Raw genomic sequence first — 20,966 nt, forward strand, 5'->3', positions numbered from 1 at the left:
GCACTATCTACTACGTTATTTTTGAGAGTGCTGTTCCAAATCGAGTACTCCGTGGTGCACTAACCGGAAATTACGATCACGACTGCCGCCGTGGCTCCTCCCCCGCAATAAATATCCCGCTTTGAACGGGGAACTCTTTACGCCTAGCAGCTATAAAAACTATAGAAACTACAAAATGACTCTATTAATGCAGGCTATGTGGAAAATGCGCCGACTTTGGCTCAGCCTGGCTCCGCCTCTTCCGCTACGTAGCTAAGATGGCTGCCGTTGAGTACGGGGAGTGTCCTTCGATCCACACTTCAGGATTAGCCCGTTTTGAGTACGGCATCCGGGTCCTTGAAGTATACTTCTTTTCGCCGGATCTGAATTGGAACGTACTGCGTACTCATATTTTGGCTAGTAAGTACGGACAGTACGGGTATTGGAACACGGCACAGGTTCGAGCGTGTGCATGGGTTGAATTGCGTGTGTCTCACGCCGAATGCATGAGACATGAGAGCCCTGTACTTACGTGACACAAACCAGCACCGCAAACGTTCTCTCCCGCTTGAGATGACGTCTTTCTTTATAGGTTCATGGGTCTGATTCGCCGATTTCCCATGCTGATATCCCCGGAGATTCTCGGGCATCTTCGACAATTTGGCTATAGATTGTCTCATTACACGCTAAATAATATAATTATAGCCTATACATATATAGCCTATACATATATATAGGCAATATATATAATTAGGCTATATATATATATATATATATATATATATATATATATATATATATATATATACCTATATATATATACATATAGCATTTGTGGTTTTGGCATAAACATAACTAGGGTGCACTGTACTATCTGCGCACACCCTTTCTGAAGCCTCTCTCTCGCTCTCTCTCTCTCTCTGTCCCTCCCTCTCTCTCTTTCTCTCTCTCTCGTACCGTTTAGTTAATTGTCTTAGAACACTCCCATTCAGAATGCATTGGTTTACATTTCGTTCTGTGTAACACGCAAAAAGTCGGACTATCGTGCTCTGGAACACGCTTCAACAGATTAACGTTCGTGCGCAGGAGCACGCAATCGCGTGATACCGGGTTGGACTGAGCCGTATTGAGCCGTACTCATCTCGCAGTAGGCTACTCCTCCGTTTGGGTACTGAGACGGGGAAAGGGTGCAAGTTCGAGCTACACACACCGTCCGTTGATTGGTCGACAGATTCTGGCCAAGTGATAAGATAGATGAGCAATTTAGTGTGACTGTGAGAGGGTTATGTTTCTGTCTCTTTGTTGAGTGACCGAAGTGTGTATTTTCTAACTATTAAGTTCAACTTTGGGAAACTGTTACAGAATGACCAGCAAAGGGGAAATCATAGTTGAAACCCAAATGGCTAGCACTAGTTCTACAGCTAGCCTTCAATAAAAAGTAAGTGACAAGTTAATCGTTAAGCGTCTTAGAGTACCATATTAAGCGCTATATAAATTGTATTTATTATTATTATTATTATTAATCATTTTGTTTTAATTTGACTGTGTATTATTATTGATTGACTTATTTATTAATATTTATGTTTTGGGATGTCATGGAGACGTACTTCACTACCCATAATCCTTAAGGGTAACAGCTCAGTTTCCGTGGAAAAGGTTGGCTTTTGAGTTATTTCTACCACTATATTGTCATTTATATTACGTGGACCAAAACATGATATTTTTATCCGGCTGGCTAATTAGCTAACTAACATGAGTCTCTATGAAATTGCATGAGGCTTAATAACAATGTCACTCAGGAAGCTGGAATAGGGTAAGGACGAGCGAAGTGGCCGGACGGCTCAGGGATTACTAGCATATTTTTTTATGTTTTGCGCAAACATTTAAAAATACTCTTGTTGAATAAGTTATTTATTTCAAAGTTTAGTCTATGCCTCCTCCTTCTCTCCCTTAACTAACCTATTGTGGTTTAAATAGTTTATATTAATCAAACTCCTAGGGCTCTAGTACCAAATAGGCAGCGTTGTCGTTAACCGTATCCTGGCCAACCTGTCACATGAACATCATTAGCTTTTCCTTTAGACCACTTGCATTTATAAATTATTTTAAATCTGAATTAAATCAGGTTCAATGTAATGAAAATCTAAATAAAACCTGATATCAGTGTCTTTTAGTAGGAAATATATATCCAACATGGCAGTATAAAAATTGCATTTATTCAAGATCACAAAAGAGAGATTGCTGTTATACTGAAGGCAGAATATACAAGCTGATCAAAGTGGTGCTGATATTTGGTAAAACAGAAAGTGTGATATCTGTATGTTTCAATTTATTTTGCAACCAGTGAAATAAGAGTCTGTTTTAGTGGCATGTTTGATTCCAATGAGATAACAGCTTACAATCAGTAATGTAATTAATGGTTATGACATGTAGAATCCCACAAGGTTCGATCTCAAGACTCTCTTTATTCAACATCTACATGCTCCAACTAGGGCAAATCGTGCAAAAATACAATATTGACCATCATTGCTATGCCGATGACACGCAAATAACACTATCACCAAATTACTATCGGCCCATATATCCAGTGCATTGAGCATTGAGCATTGAGAAAATCAAAGAATGGAGTACTAAAATTTCCTTCAACTAATTGAGGACAAAACCGAGATAATTGTATTTGGTGCTAAAAACTGAAAAGCCTGCAGTAACCCAACACCTTCACTCTCTCTCCCTGAAAACCTCAATCAAATCCAGAAATCTAGGGGTTATCATGGATTCAGTTTAACATTTCGACAGACACATCTAATCAGTTACAAAATCTGCCAATTATCACCTTAAAAAACGTAGCAATTCTTAAATCGTTACATTGGCTCCCAGTATGTCAGAGAATAGATTTTAAAGTATATAACTGATATGTTTCCACTACATAAGCCTTCTAGACCACTAAGATCTTCTGAGACCAATCTGTTAATTATCTTTCCCACGAAACATGGGAAAGCAGTAATTAGTATGCAACAAATAGCTGGAATTATCTCCCTGATGATTTAAGACTAGCCCCAACTCTGACCACTTTTATGTTTGCATAAGCTATGATGCATTTTTTAACTTTGCCTTTGTTTTCTTTCTAAGTATCTATTTTTGTTGTATTACTTCATTTATTGGATCTATGCTTTAGCTTTCTGCTAAATCTTAAATACATTGCACTTTCTACAATGCATATATATATATTTTTTTTTTAAACTTTTTTACTTTGCCTTTGTTTTCTTTTACTAATCTATTTGATTTTATTATTTCATTTAGCACTTTGAGTCGGCGTTGTGTATGAAAAGTGCTTTATAAATAAAGTTTCCCTGCCTTGCCTTATAAGAAACATCTATAGCAGAGTGATGCATGTTCAGTTAAAAGATAAATTAACTTGGTCAGAACTTACTGTTGTATAACTACAATCAATCAATATTCAACATAAACATAGCATCTTTGATTTAATCTTTGTAAGACCTGCTTAGTTAACCGGGGTGCTAATGATCCGGTGTGACTGAGAGGGTGAAGAGCCACTGCATCCGGTGGAGTCAGTTAGAATCTGGGGCCTGATGTGTGTCAGGCCCCCATAGCAAAATAGCCTTAGTCATATTTTGGCTAAATTGTGATATCTAACCTTGCTCTACTCTAACGCTGTTGATTCACTGTGCCTCATTGGCTATAATCCAAGCCAATCAGAGTGCTTTTAACTTTCCATAATCACTATCTCCCTAAGTCATGTATTTCACCTTGGCGTTTTTGAATCTAAATACAAGATGCAGGCAATTATTGTATGAGGCTTACGGTACGTTTTGTAATTGAATAAAACACAGTTGCTGTTGTAGCTGAGCAATTCTTATTTTGTAAGTTACCTTTTGATGCTTTACTTGAAATTGTTTGTGTGTGTGTGTGTGTGTATTTATCTATGCATATATATATTTATTTATATATACATATTATGTTTATATTAATGTAGTATGTGTATGTGTGTGCGTGTGTATTTATCTATGCATACATTTATTTATTTATATATATTAGAGCTGTCAAGCGATTAAAATATTTAATCGTGATTAATCGCATTAATGTCATAGTTAACTCACGATTAATCGCGATTAATCGCAAATTCTTTTTCTATGCTAAATATCCCTTGATTTTTTTGTCCCATAATTCTTCTCATTTTAATTCTCTTATCAACATGGTGAAGTGCATCGGCTTGTCTTGTGCAAATGATTTTTTATTGATAACAACATTGCCATATACTGATCAAAACAGGACGATACAAAAAAAGAGCCTATAGTGCAATTAAACGACTGCTTTGAACAAATGTCATTTGAACATAGCAGTCAGGCTACTGCTTCTTTGTTTTGAGCCAAAGAAAAAATAAATAAGAATATTTGCGTTAATCGCGCGATAATTTTTTTAACGCCGTTAAAATTGGTTTGCGTTAACGCCGTTAATAACGCGTTTAACTGACAGCTCTAATATATATATATATATATATATATATATATATATATACATATGTGTGTGTGTTTGTGTGTTACTACAACCGACACAGACACACTGAGGAATCAGTCCCTAACACAAACGCAGGGTGGAGGATATGGGTGAAGGGGGACTTGAAGGTGTGGATGTGTGTCAGTGTGTCTGAGGAGGACCCTCCTACATCTGGGGACACTCTGTAGAAGGAAAGAGTGCCAGCAGGCCAGTCCAGATACACTCTTACTCTGTTAGAGCCAGCGGGGCGGACACGTATGGCTGGATTTGTACCATTGTACCAGGCTGAGTAAACATCATCATCACAATAAAGTATCCAGGACTTGTTATTCCCTCCAAGCCTGCTTACATCACTCCTTCCTTTCCTTGTGATTCCTCTGTATGTCACTCCTATAGAAACACGTCCTTTCCACTCTACTTCCCAGTAACAGTGGCCAGTCAGACCCTCTTTACACAACACCTGGCTAAAGGAGTCAAATCTCTCTGGGTGATCACTATAATCCTTCCCAACCACCTCCACCTTTCTGTTGTCCTCGGACAGAGAGAGTCTTCTGTGGGCTGTGTTTGGATCCAGTGTGAGTTTACAGGCATCTGATGGGAGAACAAGACATGGTTATGCTGCTGAACAATTACTACTATTATTATTATTATTAGGTGAGTTCTGCATGCAGTGCTCAACTATTGTTCTTCTTAAGTTTTATTATTTCTTTATTATTCTCTACAAACTTTGGGACCCTACTCCTTCAATGATTTTTCACCTAGGGACTAACCCTAACCCAATTTTAAAATGTCAAAATGTCAATCGCACGCTTCTATTCAGATTTTCCAAATATTTAAAACTTTTAAGATATACATATACTTATAAATATGAATAAATATATTTATTTACAATGAAAGTCAATGGGAGGATGGCGAAGCTGTCCGCCCATTGTCTGACACTTCAACTACTTCTGACTTTGTATCTTGTGTGCTATGTTTTTGAAAGTTAGCAAATGGGGGATATTCTCTGCAACTTCCTGTTGTAAACACTTTCCAGTAGTAGATATCTTGGGACCTAACCTCAAGCGACTGTGTCGATAAAAATATGCTGTAATTTTTGTACTTTGTGTTTTCATATTTTAAGATAACTAATGAGGAAATGACTTTTGTTAATATTAACAATTCCAAACATTGATCTGTTATTTAACGTCAAAACTAGTTAATTCAACAACGTCACATGGCGGGTTGTGCCCCTGCAGACGTGGGGAGTAAACCCCCTTCTAATTTGCCCAGGCTGATTTTACTACCTCATGTTAGATAATATATGCGGCATGAGGGGAGGCGAACACAGCTAGTGATACGCGCATTGTGAAGAAGAAGAATTAAGGTTTAAGTCCCTGTAAATTGCATGCTTCCAACAAGGTGTGTGTTTTGTTATTTACCTGTATTATGTTCTGTATGCTTTGTAATTTTTGATTTTATGTCATGATTTCTGTTATACTGTGTGTGTTTATCTGTATAGTTTTCACGGTGAAGTTGGAGGCAAAGTCTTCAATAAAACCTGTTGCAAGGAAACACTTGTGTCTGCCGAATGCTTGAGGGATTTATAACGAGTGTGGTGTATGTTTTCACATATTTGACAACCAGCTCCAGCTCTTTTGGAACCCTATGGGTCAGCTATTTCTGAAACCTTAACCACTGTAACAACTGAAAGATCACATTTGATTAAACCTGTATGCGGAAAAACAAGGATTTATCCACCCATTAATAATGTGAGAAGCATGACTTTTTTGATATGATTATGTCTAATAATAATTAATAATTTACAATTAATATATAATTAATAATATCAATATAATAATACTTGGTTTTCAATTGTATGAAAGTACGATTAATTGTTATTGCGATCATTATATTCGTATTAATATAGGGAAAAAACATGATGTAAACCGTCATGAATCAAACTAAGCAGACACTTACATTCAGTTTTTGCTGATTTCAAGACAGGCGGCTTCTTTAACTCCATTAACAGTGTCTCCTCCAGCTGATCCATGGATCTCCTCAAGATCCCTACGTAGGACGGATGACTGACCTCCACTGTCGTCCAGTCCCTAGTGGGTGGAGGATCCTTCAGGGACATGAAGGTCTGGAGGAAGTGGAGGTGGTCTTCACTGTGTGAGAATTGCTTCACTTCTGAGCTTCTATTGGTCAGCTCTTCTATTTCCTGCTCTAGCTCTTTGATGAGGCCTTCAGCTTGTTTCTCTGTGGATTTCAGTTTCTCAGCAGTTTGGGTAAGATCAGCGCGGCACTTTTCAATGCAGCATGTCAAAGCATTGAGGACCTGGACACCATTGGCTATGACTCGGTCTGCGTCAGCTCTGCTGCATTTTACTGTGTCTTTGATCTCCTGAATTTTTTGTTTTCTCTCCTGGATCATCTTCTGGACCTCAGACTCTATTTTCCCCAGCTGGGCCTTTTTCACTTCATATTCCTCCTTTAGGGGTACAACAGGATGGGAATTGTGGTCCATCTCTGTGCACAACAGACACACACACACCTGTTCAGTCTGGCAGAAGAGTTCCAGAAGTTGATAGTGTTTATTACACATCCTGTCTTCGAGACGGTCCATAGGCTCGACCAGCTGATGTTTCTTCAGGCCTGCGACTCTCTGATGAGGCTCCAGGTGCGTCTGACAGTAAGAGATAAAACACACAAGGCAGGACTTCACAGCCTTCAGCTGGGTCCCAGTACAGACATCACAGGGAACTTCTCCTGGTCCAACACAAGGCTGCTCTTTGACTGGTACAGAGGTTCTGAACTGATTAACCATCTCTGATATGAAGGTGTTAACCTGTAAATCAGGTCTTGTGTGGAAAATCTGGTTACAAACAGGACATTTGTACTGGACTTGGTCATCCCAAAACTTTGTAATACAGGTTCTACAGAAGTTGTGTCCACATGGTGTAGAAACTGGGCTTTTGAACACTTCCAGACAGATGGAACATGAAAAGTTTACCTCACACCAGGAAGAAGCAGAGGCCATTTCTAAAAAATAAAATAAAATAAAAAGTTAATAAACAATTCAATTGTTTTCTTTTTTTTATTAAATAATCTCATTTTACATTCATAATAGTAATAATATTAAGTTAAAGGTCCCAAATTATGGGACCTTTCAGATGGTTACAAGCGTCTTCTGACAGCACAAGTGGGCATGTCCAACGTCCTAGATGTATGACGGATAGATGAGAAACGTTTGCTACAGTCCACATGGTGGGCTGGTAGACTGATCTATCCAGCACAGATCTAGGAGGATACGCCCACTTGTTATTCCACTAAAACACAGGAAGAGGCAGATTTTCAAAACAGCATTTAATGGCTAATCACACTCACACCTGGTGGTATAATATTGGAATGCTATTAATATAGCATACATATTGCATTGGTGGTGGGATGAGACTTGACTTACTTAAAGCCTTCATTTATGAAATATTAGGGAAATATAATTAGATGCGATAATTTAGTAGGTGTAGCAGGAGGAAGACAGAAAATTCTTTTATAATTAATCAAATTGCATTTATTTGTAATGTTTTTGTCCTTAGTCGCTGAATATTTATTAAAATAATAAACAAAATACTAAACATCTATGCATTTTTCTTGTGGAAGTGGATTTGTGGATTTATATAGAAAGAATAATAATCAAAAGAAAATTTCTATTTAGTAAACTTTACCTTATCCTGTCTGTGGTTCAAATGTGTGCTGTCCCGTGTCGTATGAAACTATAAAGGTAAATATGTAGGGAAAATAATATCCGATTAATGAAGAGATTTCGGTTTATGACAAAAAACCCAAAGTAATGGTTTAGAATAGAGGCAAAACAAAAGGTTTCAAAAGGTATTGAGAGTAAAGATTGAGCTTCTGGGCTTCTAAGACATGACATGATGACATGACAGGATGAATATACAGTATCTATTATAGTATGTCTGAAATGTTTATGATGGTTCCAAAGGTCTCTGTCAGGGCAGGGCCTCCAGCAGAACACACAACCTTAACTGATCACGGATAAGACAGAACAAGGTTTGAGGAAGTCCACATATCAAGCTATAAAACAACCGGGACCCAGTGATGCATGAACTGTGCAACTGAAGTTCAGCTATACAGTGCTTTTTTATTGGCAGAGGAGATATCATGTTAATTCATTAATTTCTAATTGAATGATGCGTAATCAGTTGTGCTTCGCATGCAATGTCGTTATGCATTGTGTTGCTTTTGAAGTAGCGCATGCAATAGATATTTTTCACTTGATAAAATTCCCTTTCCACATTTCCCTCCATAATTGTGTGGCCAGCGAAGCACAGTCAACAAAAGTGACACATGAGATCCAGGAAGTCCAGGATAGAATCACAGGGCTACTTTCTAACAGATTTTGTTTCGCAGGCTTGAGCCGTCAAAAACAACCTTGGTGCGATTAAAATGAATGTTGCTCTTTGGAAAAATGGTATGCTGTCCAATTCAGCTCCTGTAAAATATTGCACCGAACCACCGCATTCAAAAGAACCATAGGCTACAACTAGTGTTCTATGTAGTATGTTAGTCCAGGCCAGCTATTTAATATTTAACCCACCGCCAACTACAAATGAAGGAGCAACAAATTGCAATCAATGTTTTCTTTAAGTGATATTTGAATGCTCATTGTTGTCCGGAGCCATAATTCCCGCATTTTAACTTTATTTCTTTCGGCGAGACTCTTGTTTGGTCATGGTGAAATGTTTGTGAGTGAAAACAAATAAGCATAAAGACTTTATTATTTGTGTAAAGTTAGGAATTAATGTGTTTAACCAGTGGCACAGAGAAGCCAAGATGCAATAAAAAAAGGATGATTCCTCATGCGAGTAATAGACTTTGAGTACATAGTGTATACATCGGAAGTATGCTGGATAGATCAGTCTCCCAGCCTACCCAGTGGACTGTGTCAACTGATAGGCTCATCCATCCGTCATACATATAGGTGCACACTCCCAATGGTGTTGTCACTAAGGCACAGGGCATGGTAGCATTTGAACGGCATGTAAGGGCACACTCACACCTAGTGGTAATATAGGGGCCCTTTAAAATTGTGTCATTTTATAAATAATTATTGTGCACAAAAAAACACAGAACTATATATAGAAATATGAAAAAAGCCTCTTGACAGATATTCGTGCATTCCTCTAATTTCTAATTAGTTCCCCTGATTTACGATCACTTAGCTCATGGCATGTTGACATGTCGGCTTGTGGAACTCTGACTCCAATACAGGTAATTTGGCGTGGGCAACTGTCACACTTTCAAATGATCTTTTAGTAATAAGTAATTACTTGGGTCAATGAGAACAATTAATTCGACAATGCCCATGAGAACTAGATCTGCTTATTGAATGAGCTTTTTATTTTTCAGGATAAAAAGGGAATATTCATATATCATTTTAGATATAATAATAGCCTACTTCTAATAAAACTGCTAATGAAACATTCAGGAAGGCTCTGCAAAGGCTTCTGGACCTCTGATCTGGGTTACAGCAGAGGCATAAACTGTTTGTGGAGCGTAAAATAGCAGGGCCATTCTTCTTCCTCACTCTGTTCCGCTTGTGCTATCGGCCAACAATGGAAGCAGCTTGACTCGGAGATGACACGGCGGTCCTGTCGGAACCTCGTAAAAAGTTATTCACTATTAAAATGCAGTGATCCTATTGGCCCACCTGGCGGCCTCTATCCATCAACTCCGCCCCTCTCTTATAGCGAGCGATCCAGTTCAGGACTCTCCGCTGTGGCTGCCTGACAGACGAATATTTGCTGACATATAACCCGGCACAGTCAAAGACCATTACCCTGTTGACTGATGGGAGAGCGGCTGTGACTTAACACTTTTATTTCCTCCATGCAGCTGAGCTCCTTGACCAGCTCAGCGGACACATCCTTTCAAGTTGCATCAGTGGGTCCATGACTCTGCCTCTAAAATAATATGGCCGCTTTCATTTGGCCTCTCCATCTTGCCTCGGTGATGATAGGCCATCAATAACGTCCGGATGGTTGAGCACTCGGCTGAAGGTGAAATATATTTGCGGTGATTGTTTGTATGATCGGGTCCAAGTGGAAGGATTTCAGTTTACAAAACCCTAGCTTGTAGGGCTACAGAGCCGGGGCCGGAGAACAATATATGTCAATACGCAATATTCCATCAAAAGAAAAGGCAATTTATATTCCGGTGCGGTGGCCTGCCAAAAGGCAGTTTTATGCATCCATTGACTGGCAGGGGGACCTGGTGAATCCCCAAAGAGTCTTAATGAATTTACCAGTAGAATCCTTAAGCCAGGTTTGTTTATTTATGTTAGATTGTCAGTGAACTTGTGAAAAGTAAATTTTTTGTACTGTTCACCAACCTGTCGAATGTTGATACTGTTAATGAAGTCATTCTTGGAAGCATTTAAAGTCGACCTTGAGGAGTTTTAAAAATCAGAAAAAACTTTTATTAACTCTTTATTAGATTAGCTTGATGCCCTATACTAAATGAGAGCATGGAAACCGCCAGCTTTCCTGACACAGTGTTCTAAATTATTATTTTTTTTCGTTAATATAAGTTCGTTTTTAAGTCGACTTAGCTACTTCATCCTTCCGTCTCGCTTTTCGATTGCACAATTTCTTTGATTTCTTTAGTTTACTGCAAGATTGTCTCCTATTAAAACATTAGGAACATCATATTAACCCCCAAAATGTGCTAGTAACATTTTTATAAACATCGACATGATACAACACATTTGAATCGAGTGGCCTTGTTTATCAGGACATCAATGTGAGAAGTCTTTGGAGACTCACGTGAAGCCTTTCATCCGCCGGAGCACTGAGTCTCCCATGGAGATACATGAGGTTGGGCTAGCCTAGATTTATGTTTTGGCAAGTGAACCAAAATTGTCTACCGTTGTCAATATAGGTATAACCCAGTGGATTAGAACAGATGGATAGGCTACGTGTTCATTTATGCAAATGTATTTGCTTTTAATTAATCTTGAATAATATATGGAGATTTAAAGCAGTATTCATCATTGGGGGTATTTACAGTGAATGGGGGTTAATGGAAATGGATGTCTGTTGTCGTGCCAATGCTATTTCTCTTGTTGGACAATGGTGTAAATGGCAAGTGAGGCAAGAAATTCGGCAAGATTAATTTGTGTACTGCAAGGGTTTTCTGGGGGGATTACCCGACCAGACATCCCGTGGGTGTATGTTTGCTCGTCACATTGATTAATGTAGACTACTACGGCAAACAGTCAGTTTGCTAACTTGTGACTATAGAATAATCCGTTACTTTTCAATCTTAACCGGAATGCCAATATTTTATTGATTTAACATCAGCTGGCTCAGCCTCTTCTCCAACCTAAACAACAGTGAAGGCAATTGGTCAAAACCATCCAAAATGGTTCAATGGTCCAATGGAGCTTGACCATTCAGCTGGTCCAGCTCCCCTATCGATTGGTGTTTGAGAGAGCAATACTCTGTCCTTCACTTAGAGTCATTCCAATATATGTGTAGGGTGTGTTTTCTTTGTCTGGTCTTGTGTTACCGAAGTGGTCTGCAGCAAACCTACTTTAAGTCCCAAGTTCCAGGGGAAAAGATTGTTAGCTCCAATGTCCAGAGGCGAATAGGTTTAATCTGCCTAGGAGGAGATGGTGTACCTGCATATAAATGGACACAAGGTGTCAGCCCCCACTATTAGGGTTATTTGTATACAAACGATTTTGTATACAAATCATTCTGATTTTGGTAGAACAAAAACATGTTTTGTGTTGGGGCAGAATTTTCTAATTTTCTTTATCATGCAAAACATTTTTTTTTTATCCACTTATGTAGTCAGACAGTTATGAATATGTCTTAAATGTTGAATTACCTCATGATGTTTAAAACACAAATACATGCTTGTCCCTGGGCTCCCAGACCCATTACGACTGTCTTGAAGTCATGGTGGGTCGTCTCCTGATCTAACCTTATCCAGGCATCTGAACGGTTTGATCCATCAAACTCCGGCCAACACCTCTACTCTATCTGCTCCTCACCCTCTGACCTCATAATTGCCCCGCCTAACCCCCTCTGCCCATGTGGCCTGCCCCCGTCTCTCCTCTCTCTGCATATTGCCTCTCTCTCCGGCTCTGGGGAACCCACACCTCGCCTGGCGCGGGAGCCACTTTATTTGCAGCCCCCCTTTGTCCTCCGACAGCTAAAGAAGTGACAAATTGCTGTTATTATGAAAAGAAGGTTACTTCTATACATGGGTCTGGGTACTGAGAAGGTGCGGCCGCTCCATCATTGTCAGGGAAACTAATGATAAGATATCATAGGGCTGAGGACAAGCATGCAAGACAGAGTCGACCTCCCGCGTCCTTCATCAAGTTCTGTCTGTTTTCGCTCCACATTCATCTTCATTCTGTATGGAGACGCGCTTATTTTGCTTTGCACTCTCAGAAATGAATCAGCATGCTGGGCATGTGAATGCCATTCTGCCACATAGATTTATAAGAGATTCGCCTCATACACTCTATCAGCTCTTCCGGTTATGAGGAATTATGAGTCTCATATCTGCAGTACTTGGTTGACCTGTTTTGTAAACTCTCCCTGCAGTAAATGGACAAGATGTGGTTATGTTACATCTTTGTCAAACTGCATTGAGTGAGGGTCAAAATCCCAAAACGAACAGAAACAGAAACATTTTCTAACCAATGTTCAATTATAACAGCAAACAAAAATGCAGAATTTATTAAAATGAATGCCACCAAACTCATCCTCATCGTCATCCGCTTATCCGGGGTCGGGTCGCGGGGGGAGATGCCACCAAACTATTTACAATATATAAAAAGATACAGTAGTTTGTCTTTTTTTCGCTATCCAAAGGTTTGTCTCAGTCTGGCACGGCCTCGAATGAAGGGAACTTGTTTATATAGCTGAGGCCCCTCCCCTTCCTGCTTACCAATGTGGGTAAGTGGGACACATGTTTTTTCACAGGCATATATACTGTGTTTTGACTGCTTCACTCACAACACAGCCGTATAAGCTGATCCAGAGGTGTTACGTCTTGAGCAGGCAAATTGCCGGAGCAGATTTCAAGGAATATTGAACCCTGTTTGCATTCACACAGCACCCAATACAGGAAATCTTGGGGAACTTTGCAGGGTGAGACTGCATGTGTCAAAGAAGCTTAATTATGCGTGTTAAGCTGATGTAGAAGTTCTACACAATAATATGACTGAAAGTTAAATATTGAATCCCTCCTATGTAAATCCAAACAAACGATAGCTTAAGGTGCAGGAACTGAATGTAGTAAATATTCATAATTATGATTCATATTTTAAATGCAGGCTTTGCTTGCCAATGAAAAGCATAGTTTCAGAGTGTCTCATTAAGTGTTTATAGTCAACCATATCTGACATTCAGTTCCTACTAAGCTGCCTCCTCATCCATTCAGAGGCAACAGTTGTTTGAATTCTAGTTGAGGGGGCAGAAGGTTCAAGCAGTAGCGACAGCAGTAACATTTGATCACTGAGATGCTCTCTATTTAGTCAGCAAGCATCAAGGTTCATAACATCATACGTTTTGCCTTGTCAAAAGCATTATATCCCTGAATCAGGGGTTCACTTCCCTACTCTGTCTTGGTTGACAAGCACTAATAACACTACCTACAGCGGGTTGTTCAATTCATTGTGAGTGACACTGAATCAGTCTGCAGTGACTTCTTGAAGTAGGGTTTACTGTGGAATTTTCTTTTCCAGTGTTTTTCTTTGCAATTTATTCCCACCCACACCCCACACACCCCTACCCCCCAGGCCCAGAGTCCATACGCCTCTCAAGACAAACACAGGGACTCTCAAGCAAGTGAAGATACACAAACTGTATTGTCTGCTTAAAACACAAACACACACGCTAAACACAGCCTATTGTGACAACAGAGAAACCAGCCAGCAGCCATCATATAGAGAGAGAGGGGATAAGATACAACAGTTCATTTGGCTGCCTCACAGGCATATGAGGCAGCTGTTATTCTTTATGGTGTAGCCAATGGTGTGCGTATTTATCTTAATCCCGGTGACTAACACCACTAATTATTCATTACGCTCACAGTGATTAGCCGGATGCTATTCCCAATGAGCGAGAGCGTATAGTCACCATCCTTTGATTAATATACCAGTTCTTTAACCCCTCACTTTCATAGCGTCTTCCTGCTTCATTGTTTTACTATCAAACACATCTCATAATATTCTGCTGATGACCACAATAAGATATATTACACCATAAAAAATCCTGTGTTGCTGGTGTTTAAATACTAAATATACCTTGATATCTGCTCTGACTTCATTTGCTGTTTGTCAAATTAAAGTCATTCGGATTGCGTACTGTACACCTGTCCTGTTGCATTAGAAGTTACAGCAAATATCCGTACTAGTATCTACATGTTTGTTCGGGAATTGGAAACAGGCAACATAGGCAGGTTAGGTTTCCCCTAACACAGAGCATTTTACTGGTCTTGCTACGCCACCTACTGTAGTTGGCTTTACTGGGCTCCTCAGTCACCAAGACACATGTTTGAGTAAGATTAGGCAAGATGTTAAAAGCCAAAAAGGTGGTGATTGCTTACATGTACGAATGTTTTTTCGAATGTGTGTTGATGGCTGGTTTACCCTGTGTGTATGGATTGCCCAATGCACCACAGGTGTGCAGCCTAAAATATGTACTAATAACAACAAATATATATTTGAAGATTTTTTTAGCGAGCAACAAACACAACCCCCTGATGTCCCCAAAGACCAAATAAAAAGCCTCATAAGATATTTGCTCTTTTCTAGTGTGATTGTCAGCAGACTCACCAATAAAACCCAGTCTTATCTCGTTGTATCTCCTTGAGGTCAGACGTTCTGATGATGGAGCAGAGTCCTAGATTGTCCTCTATCCCCTCTCCTGCAGTCGCTTTACACTGACTTAGTTGAAACACAATCCATTGGCTAAGCCCTGGAACCAATGTGTCTTGCAGTTCTAACAGCGGAGTTATTGATAGTCTTTGATGGCTGAGCAACGTGTTTGTAAAGGATCTTTAACTAAATTACGCCACAGTTGATTGAGCCTCCATCGTACTCAGCAGCAGTGCTTTGGAAGCGTAGTTAATATCAAAACAAAATGACATTGCGTTAATTACACACATCCTAATCTTTTGATAATTACAGTCGATCCGCTTTTGATTTGTTTTTATACTTGAGAGAGACGGTGTCTGGATGCAGTGCAAATAGAGGCTGAAATAAAATATAAGGTTTAACCGCACTACAAAAGAGAAACATTAAAGACACAATACATTGTTTCCAACTCCACTGAAACCAATGCAAAAGCATTTTCTGTTAAACCTTAAACTGTCCCCATGACTACAATACATTTCTTCCTTGAGTCTTTTTGGATCAAAAAGCGAAATATGTCTGACTGTTGACTCACATTGTAGTTTGACTTTCTACAGTATTCAAATATAACAGAAATTCGCAATTTCAAACACCAATATAATGAAATGATATACGTATATTATTAATAATACTTGAATATAATAATTGTTTTTATTTGTTATTTAATCTTATATATATTTTAGTGACCGGCACCTCAGGGTTTATTTTAATTGTAGTTACTTATTAATAAATACTATTATAATGTATAAATATATAATAATACACAAATAAATAAATAATAATAATGCAAAGAAAAAATATAATTATATGAACGTAAGTAAATGCCAATTTGTCCATGTGTCACTAACAGTAGCACAACAACACTAACAACACTATAATCTACTCATTCACTCTCAGCATTGCAAACAACCATCTCCATCCCATGAAATCAACCTCACTGTCCTCATTGCCACCATAATTAAAATTACACCCCATCAACCACCAACAGAAGACATCTTAGTAGTAGGAACATCTTGTATTGCAATAATCATAACTAATCAAATAATCAAACTAAATAATATAATCAGAAAAAAAACCAGAAAGATATCCAGTAGCCAGTATGTCCGTGATGTAAACAAGATCAACATGTGTCGAGGATGTTGAGCCCAAAGCCAAATCCCCCCGCCCCCCCCCAGCCAACACGAGTCCCTCATCACATCCCTCCTCTCCCTGTTCTCCTGCTGCTGAACCCTGGCTGGCGTGTGGGCACGGTGAACCGGCAGTACAGACAGCTGAAGAGTAAACCTACAGATAACACGCGGCGACTCCCGCCACAGGAGCCCTTCTGCGAGTCCGCCAGAACGACCCAAAAAAAATGGAACCTCAGGTTTCATAAAAGGTCAAGATTTGCTGTGCGGCAGCCCAGCTCCAACATAAATACCCGGTGATACCGGCTGCTGTGATTGCTTTTCTCTCCAGACGCTGTCAATTGTGGTCGGGGAAGGAGGGGGACAAGCGTGGACGGTATTAAGTCGGCTGTGCGTCGATGGCCCTTGTCAATTGTCTTCCCTTCCCAGGCGCTTCCTAAAGCCCCGGTCTATTACCAGCCCGGCCCAGAGGACGGATCCCACAGCTTACTGCTGATGGAGAATAATAGCACATTACGTTTCTTAATGTTCCTGATACACAGGACGCCACATTGGCAAATCTCCTGGGATCCCCGCGCATCTTTTGTTTTCTGCACCGTGTACACCTCGAGAGACACACTCACGGGAACACACACGGAGGTCGGTGCGCGTACACCTACACTTACACAGACACATACACAGACTCACACACAGACACACACACATACACACACATATACACACGCACACAACCACCTTCACCAAGTGGGAGACAGAAACCAGAGGAACTCATTAGAAAGGATAAATGTTTTGTACTTCTACGACTAGATTTTTGTCTGACATAAAAGGGAATAATGGTCTTTATATAACTTGTGTGGTGTGTTTGACAGCACAGAATACTGTTTAGTTTATGTTATTGTTTCACTGCAATATCATAATGTAGCTTTACTGGCCCTATTTGGGTTATGGCATAATGTCTTTATCAAGATGTATACAGGTTACTGGTTCTTTCTTTGGCTACAGTACATTAAGAGAGCTGCATTATTGTTTCACGTCACTGAAAGTGAGATAGTACCATACACATATTGAGTGGTAGTTGTACGTCAGATGTAGAATGATGCTATGGGCGACACCATGGCCCAAGCAACAGATATCAGGGGTCAGTCCTGTGTTCCCCAGACTTATATGGCACAAGATCGGGGACCTCTATTGTTGGAACTCGTCAAAGGGGCTGGTTCCCCAGCACTGTCCTATGGCTCTCAGCATAACTGGCCTCCACTTCAGGGAACTTTTAAAATAGTTGGGTTGATGGAATTACTATTGGTTCTAGTTTAATGCTTCTTTAGGGGAAAACAAGCCTAGTAAACATGGTTTCGAATATAACTCTAATTATCTAACTCTAACTCTAACACTTATTTAATCCAGTTTGATTTTACCTCTGAGCACATTTCTTTCTGAATCCATGACAGATTGAAACTTGAAACACAAAGCGTGTTATAGCAGATGCGCTCCCAGATATCATATATATCTTAGATTCCTTTCATCAACTAAATGATTAATCTTAAGGCCCACAAATAAGCCATCAAATAAACACAGTGGATATCTAGTCTGTGAACAGCAGCCAATAGTGGAGGAGCTCGGTTTAATTATTCATATGTAATTAAGCCGAAAGAATGCAGTTACTCCAAAGTGGCAAAGCAAACAGGCGTATGGTTTATTAATAAAGTACGACTTACTTGTGACTTACTATAAAAATCTGCACAGCTCACTTAGTTTGAGATGACTGCTTCCAACCTCTGTGGATCCCTATTTCTGGGAGCGGAAAGCGGGGCTAATCCAGTCACCAGGCTTAATTAATCAGGTGTCTGCGTTGACAAATGACCCGAGAGTTGCAACATTAATAGAATCATTTTTCTATTTTCCGCTGAGTTGAGAAAACCCAGGAGAAACCCTTTTTTTTTTTTTTTTTAAACTATAGTTTGACTGTGGCGCAGAAGACGAGTTGGAAGTTAAAGGTGATGCTGTTTGATGGCTATTCGGGCCAATATAGTCTATTCAATATGTTCACGGTATCATCTCATACAAGGTTGCTATCCTGGAACATTTAAAAGATTGATACGTTTTTGGCTTCAATCAATATGTACAAACAAAATCTATATATCTATATAGATATTTGCACATTGCATATAAACATATTGCAAAAGGAATGTGTGGTATATGCAAGATAAATGCAGTTCTTACTGAAACTTTGAGTTAACAAAATAAGTTATTCTCCGTCGCACATAAGGAAGAAAAGGTATAGACTTTATGTTCACAATATTGACCTGCACATTTTTTTGATACATTAACTTGCAGTCTATGGTTTAGTTGTATCCGATCTACGACAGATGCTGTAGATAACAGTGAGCTTATTCTGGAAACTAATTCAGTTTTGGTGCTAAAATCCCTTGATATAATGAGCTCACCCTCGGGGTAGGGCTTTAAAAAACCAGACGAAGCATAGTGGATGGAAATAGAAATACTAGTGCTGCGTTATCCGCAATCGGAGGTTTGTGGAAAAGTGTAATCTTAAACAGGACAATATCAACACACGTTCAATGGACTCATGGAAAGCCTCTGTTTACACTGTGAATCTTTGGGTTAGTTTAGGAATTCCTCAGCCAAGAATTGCTACAATTCAAACATTGCCATACAGTTTAAATGATAATGGCCTGATCCATATCGATTGCTTTCGGTATGGCGATTCGGAAGGGACTGTGGAGTTATGTGAGGAGGGCGAGCTTTAGGGAGTCACTCAGTCCAAGGTGCTGACGGTGTCATCAGGAAAGCGTTGGTCTCGGAACCGTTAACGATTTGCGTAGTTTCACTGCTCCCATTTTTATATCTCTTCACATATGCCTTCCCTTATCTGGCACTCGCTTTCATAGCCTGAAGGTGTTCCAAGAACGAGAGCCTTAAAGGTTAAGCAAAGACTCCGGAGTGGGAAACGGAAAGAAAGAAGTTCCTCGTTCCTATAAGGGGAGGCTAATGCTTAACAATGCTGTAAATTGCTTCGGCTAGGGCGGGCAGGCAGGAGCTTTGGAGAGGCGTTGGGGGGCGGCAGGGGACCCCCGTTAGCTGCTGGGGAGTTCAGCCCAACTGATGACTTCCACTAAACTCATCTCCGACCGCCGCAAACGGATCTCAATCACTTACAGCAGAAAAAAGGTGTAATTACTTCTGCGAATGAAGAAGCGCCACGGAGCATTTGGTTTGTGATCGATGACGGGGGTGGGGGGGTCGGGATGCTACAGTAACAGATTTTTCCTTTGTCTGCGAATAACTTTTCCTACGTTTGCTTGCATATTTCTAATAGCTAACATACATACTGTAAATAGATGTATTTTACGAATACCTCAAGATCATAATAATCACATTATACAGGAACATTTTATGGTCCATATTTTGGTTCAGTATTAGGTCACATTGCGTGCTGCAGCAGAAGGCATTAAAGACACAATACATTGTGTCTGAAGCTGCCCAGCTCCTGGTAATCCTTGAAGCACATGGACACCTCTACAAACGGTTCTTTGACTGGGGGCGACTGGAGTAGGTGGACACCCTGCCTTCTCCTTTTTCAGTGTTTCAGTGTTTGAATTATTTAAACAGTGTTTGTTTCAGGCCTCAGCTTAACAAACTATTGATTTTGATATTTTCTAGCCAGATGAAGGCTACATCATGAACAGCCTTGGCCCTCAGAAGAGCGACAAAGGAACAGGGAAGGGAAACCCCTGTCAATTAATCAACTTCTATAACAGATTACAGATTCAGAGTCTATAACAGACTACACTTACTACCTTTGTCATGTTGCACGTTTGCAATCATGTATTCACTGTGTTGTTATGCCTTTTCACAACATGAATCCATAACTACTGTGGTGTGCAGAACGAAAACATAAAATAAATAGATTGTTACCTATTTCAACTAGTGTAATGTAATGCATATCAGAAGAAAGAGAAGAAGAGAAACAAGCAGAAGGAAAGGAAGGGGAAGAAGGCAAGCCCAAACTCTTCCAACTCTCTGTCCATAAGGGTCTACGAGGGCTGACTGAGGAGGGGCCAAGCCACTCCTGCAGGCACAACTGCAGGCCTTCAAAGTGAGGATGCCGGGCACACTTTCTGTCACCCTACTATCAATGCGTGTTCAATCACATTTCCCGTAGCACATCTAAATAGGTATAAATAGGTACGCTGTTATTAAAATCTGGCTGTTGTTCAATGACTGTGAAGAAGCAGGTAAATGGGGCTGTGTTTGATGTCAGTAAAACAGCACAGACACGGTTCCAGGGCAGGTTAACGTGTCACCATCTTTGCTGCTTGCCAGCCTATACGCCCAAGCGGGAAAATTGCGACTCACCCCAAAGTCAAAAGCTAGGCAGATTTAGGCGG

At 39.9% G+C, this 20,966-nt stretch overlaps 1 protein-coding gene across 1 annotated transcript; it reads right to left on the reverse strand.

The window, feature by feature from the left end:
* Positions 1–4,029: 4,029 nt before the first annotated feature.
* On the reverse strand, positions 4,030–8,395 carry LOC132472506 (tripartite motif-containing protein 16-like). Its single transcript, XM_060072146.1, has 3 exons — positions 8,202–8,395; positions 6,454–7,518; positions 4,030–5,085 (listed from the first exon to the last, which is right to left on the reverse strand). The coding sequence occupies exons 2-3, from the start codon at positions 7,514–7,516 to the stop codon at positions 4,541–4,543; spliced, it is 1,608 nt and encodes a 535-aa protein (XP_059928129.1). The 5' UTR covers positions 7,517–7,518; positions 8,202–8,395; the 3' UTR covers positions 4,030–4,540.
* Positions 8,396–20,966: the final 12,571 nt, after the last annotated feature.

Source organism: Gadus macrocephalus, chromosome 14 (genome assembly GCF_031168955.1).
Source record: "Gadus macrocephalus chromosome 14, ASM3116895v1".
Classification (NCBI taxonomy): domain Eukaryota; kingdom Metazoa; phylum Chordata; class Actinopteri; order Gadiformes; family Gadidae; genus Gadus; species Gadus macrocephalus.

Excerpts from the sequence above, each read along its gene's own strand:
- LOC132472506 (XM_060072146.1), bottom strand. The coding sequence starts at position 7,516 with ATGGCCTCTGCTTCTTCCTGGTGTGAGGTAAACTTTTCATGTTCCATC. Across the intron at positions 5,086-6,453 it reads GAAATCAGCAAAAACTGAAT|ATGCCTGTAAACTCACACTG; the intron begins GTAAGTGTCTGC and ends TTCTCCCATCAG.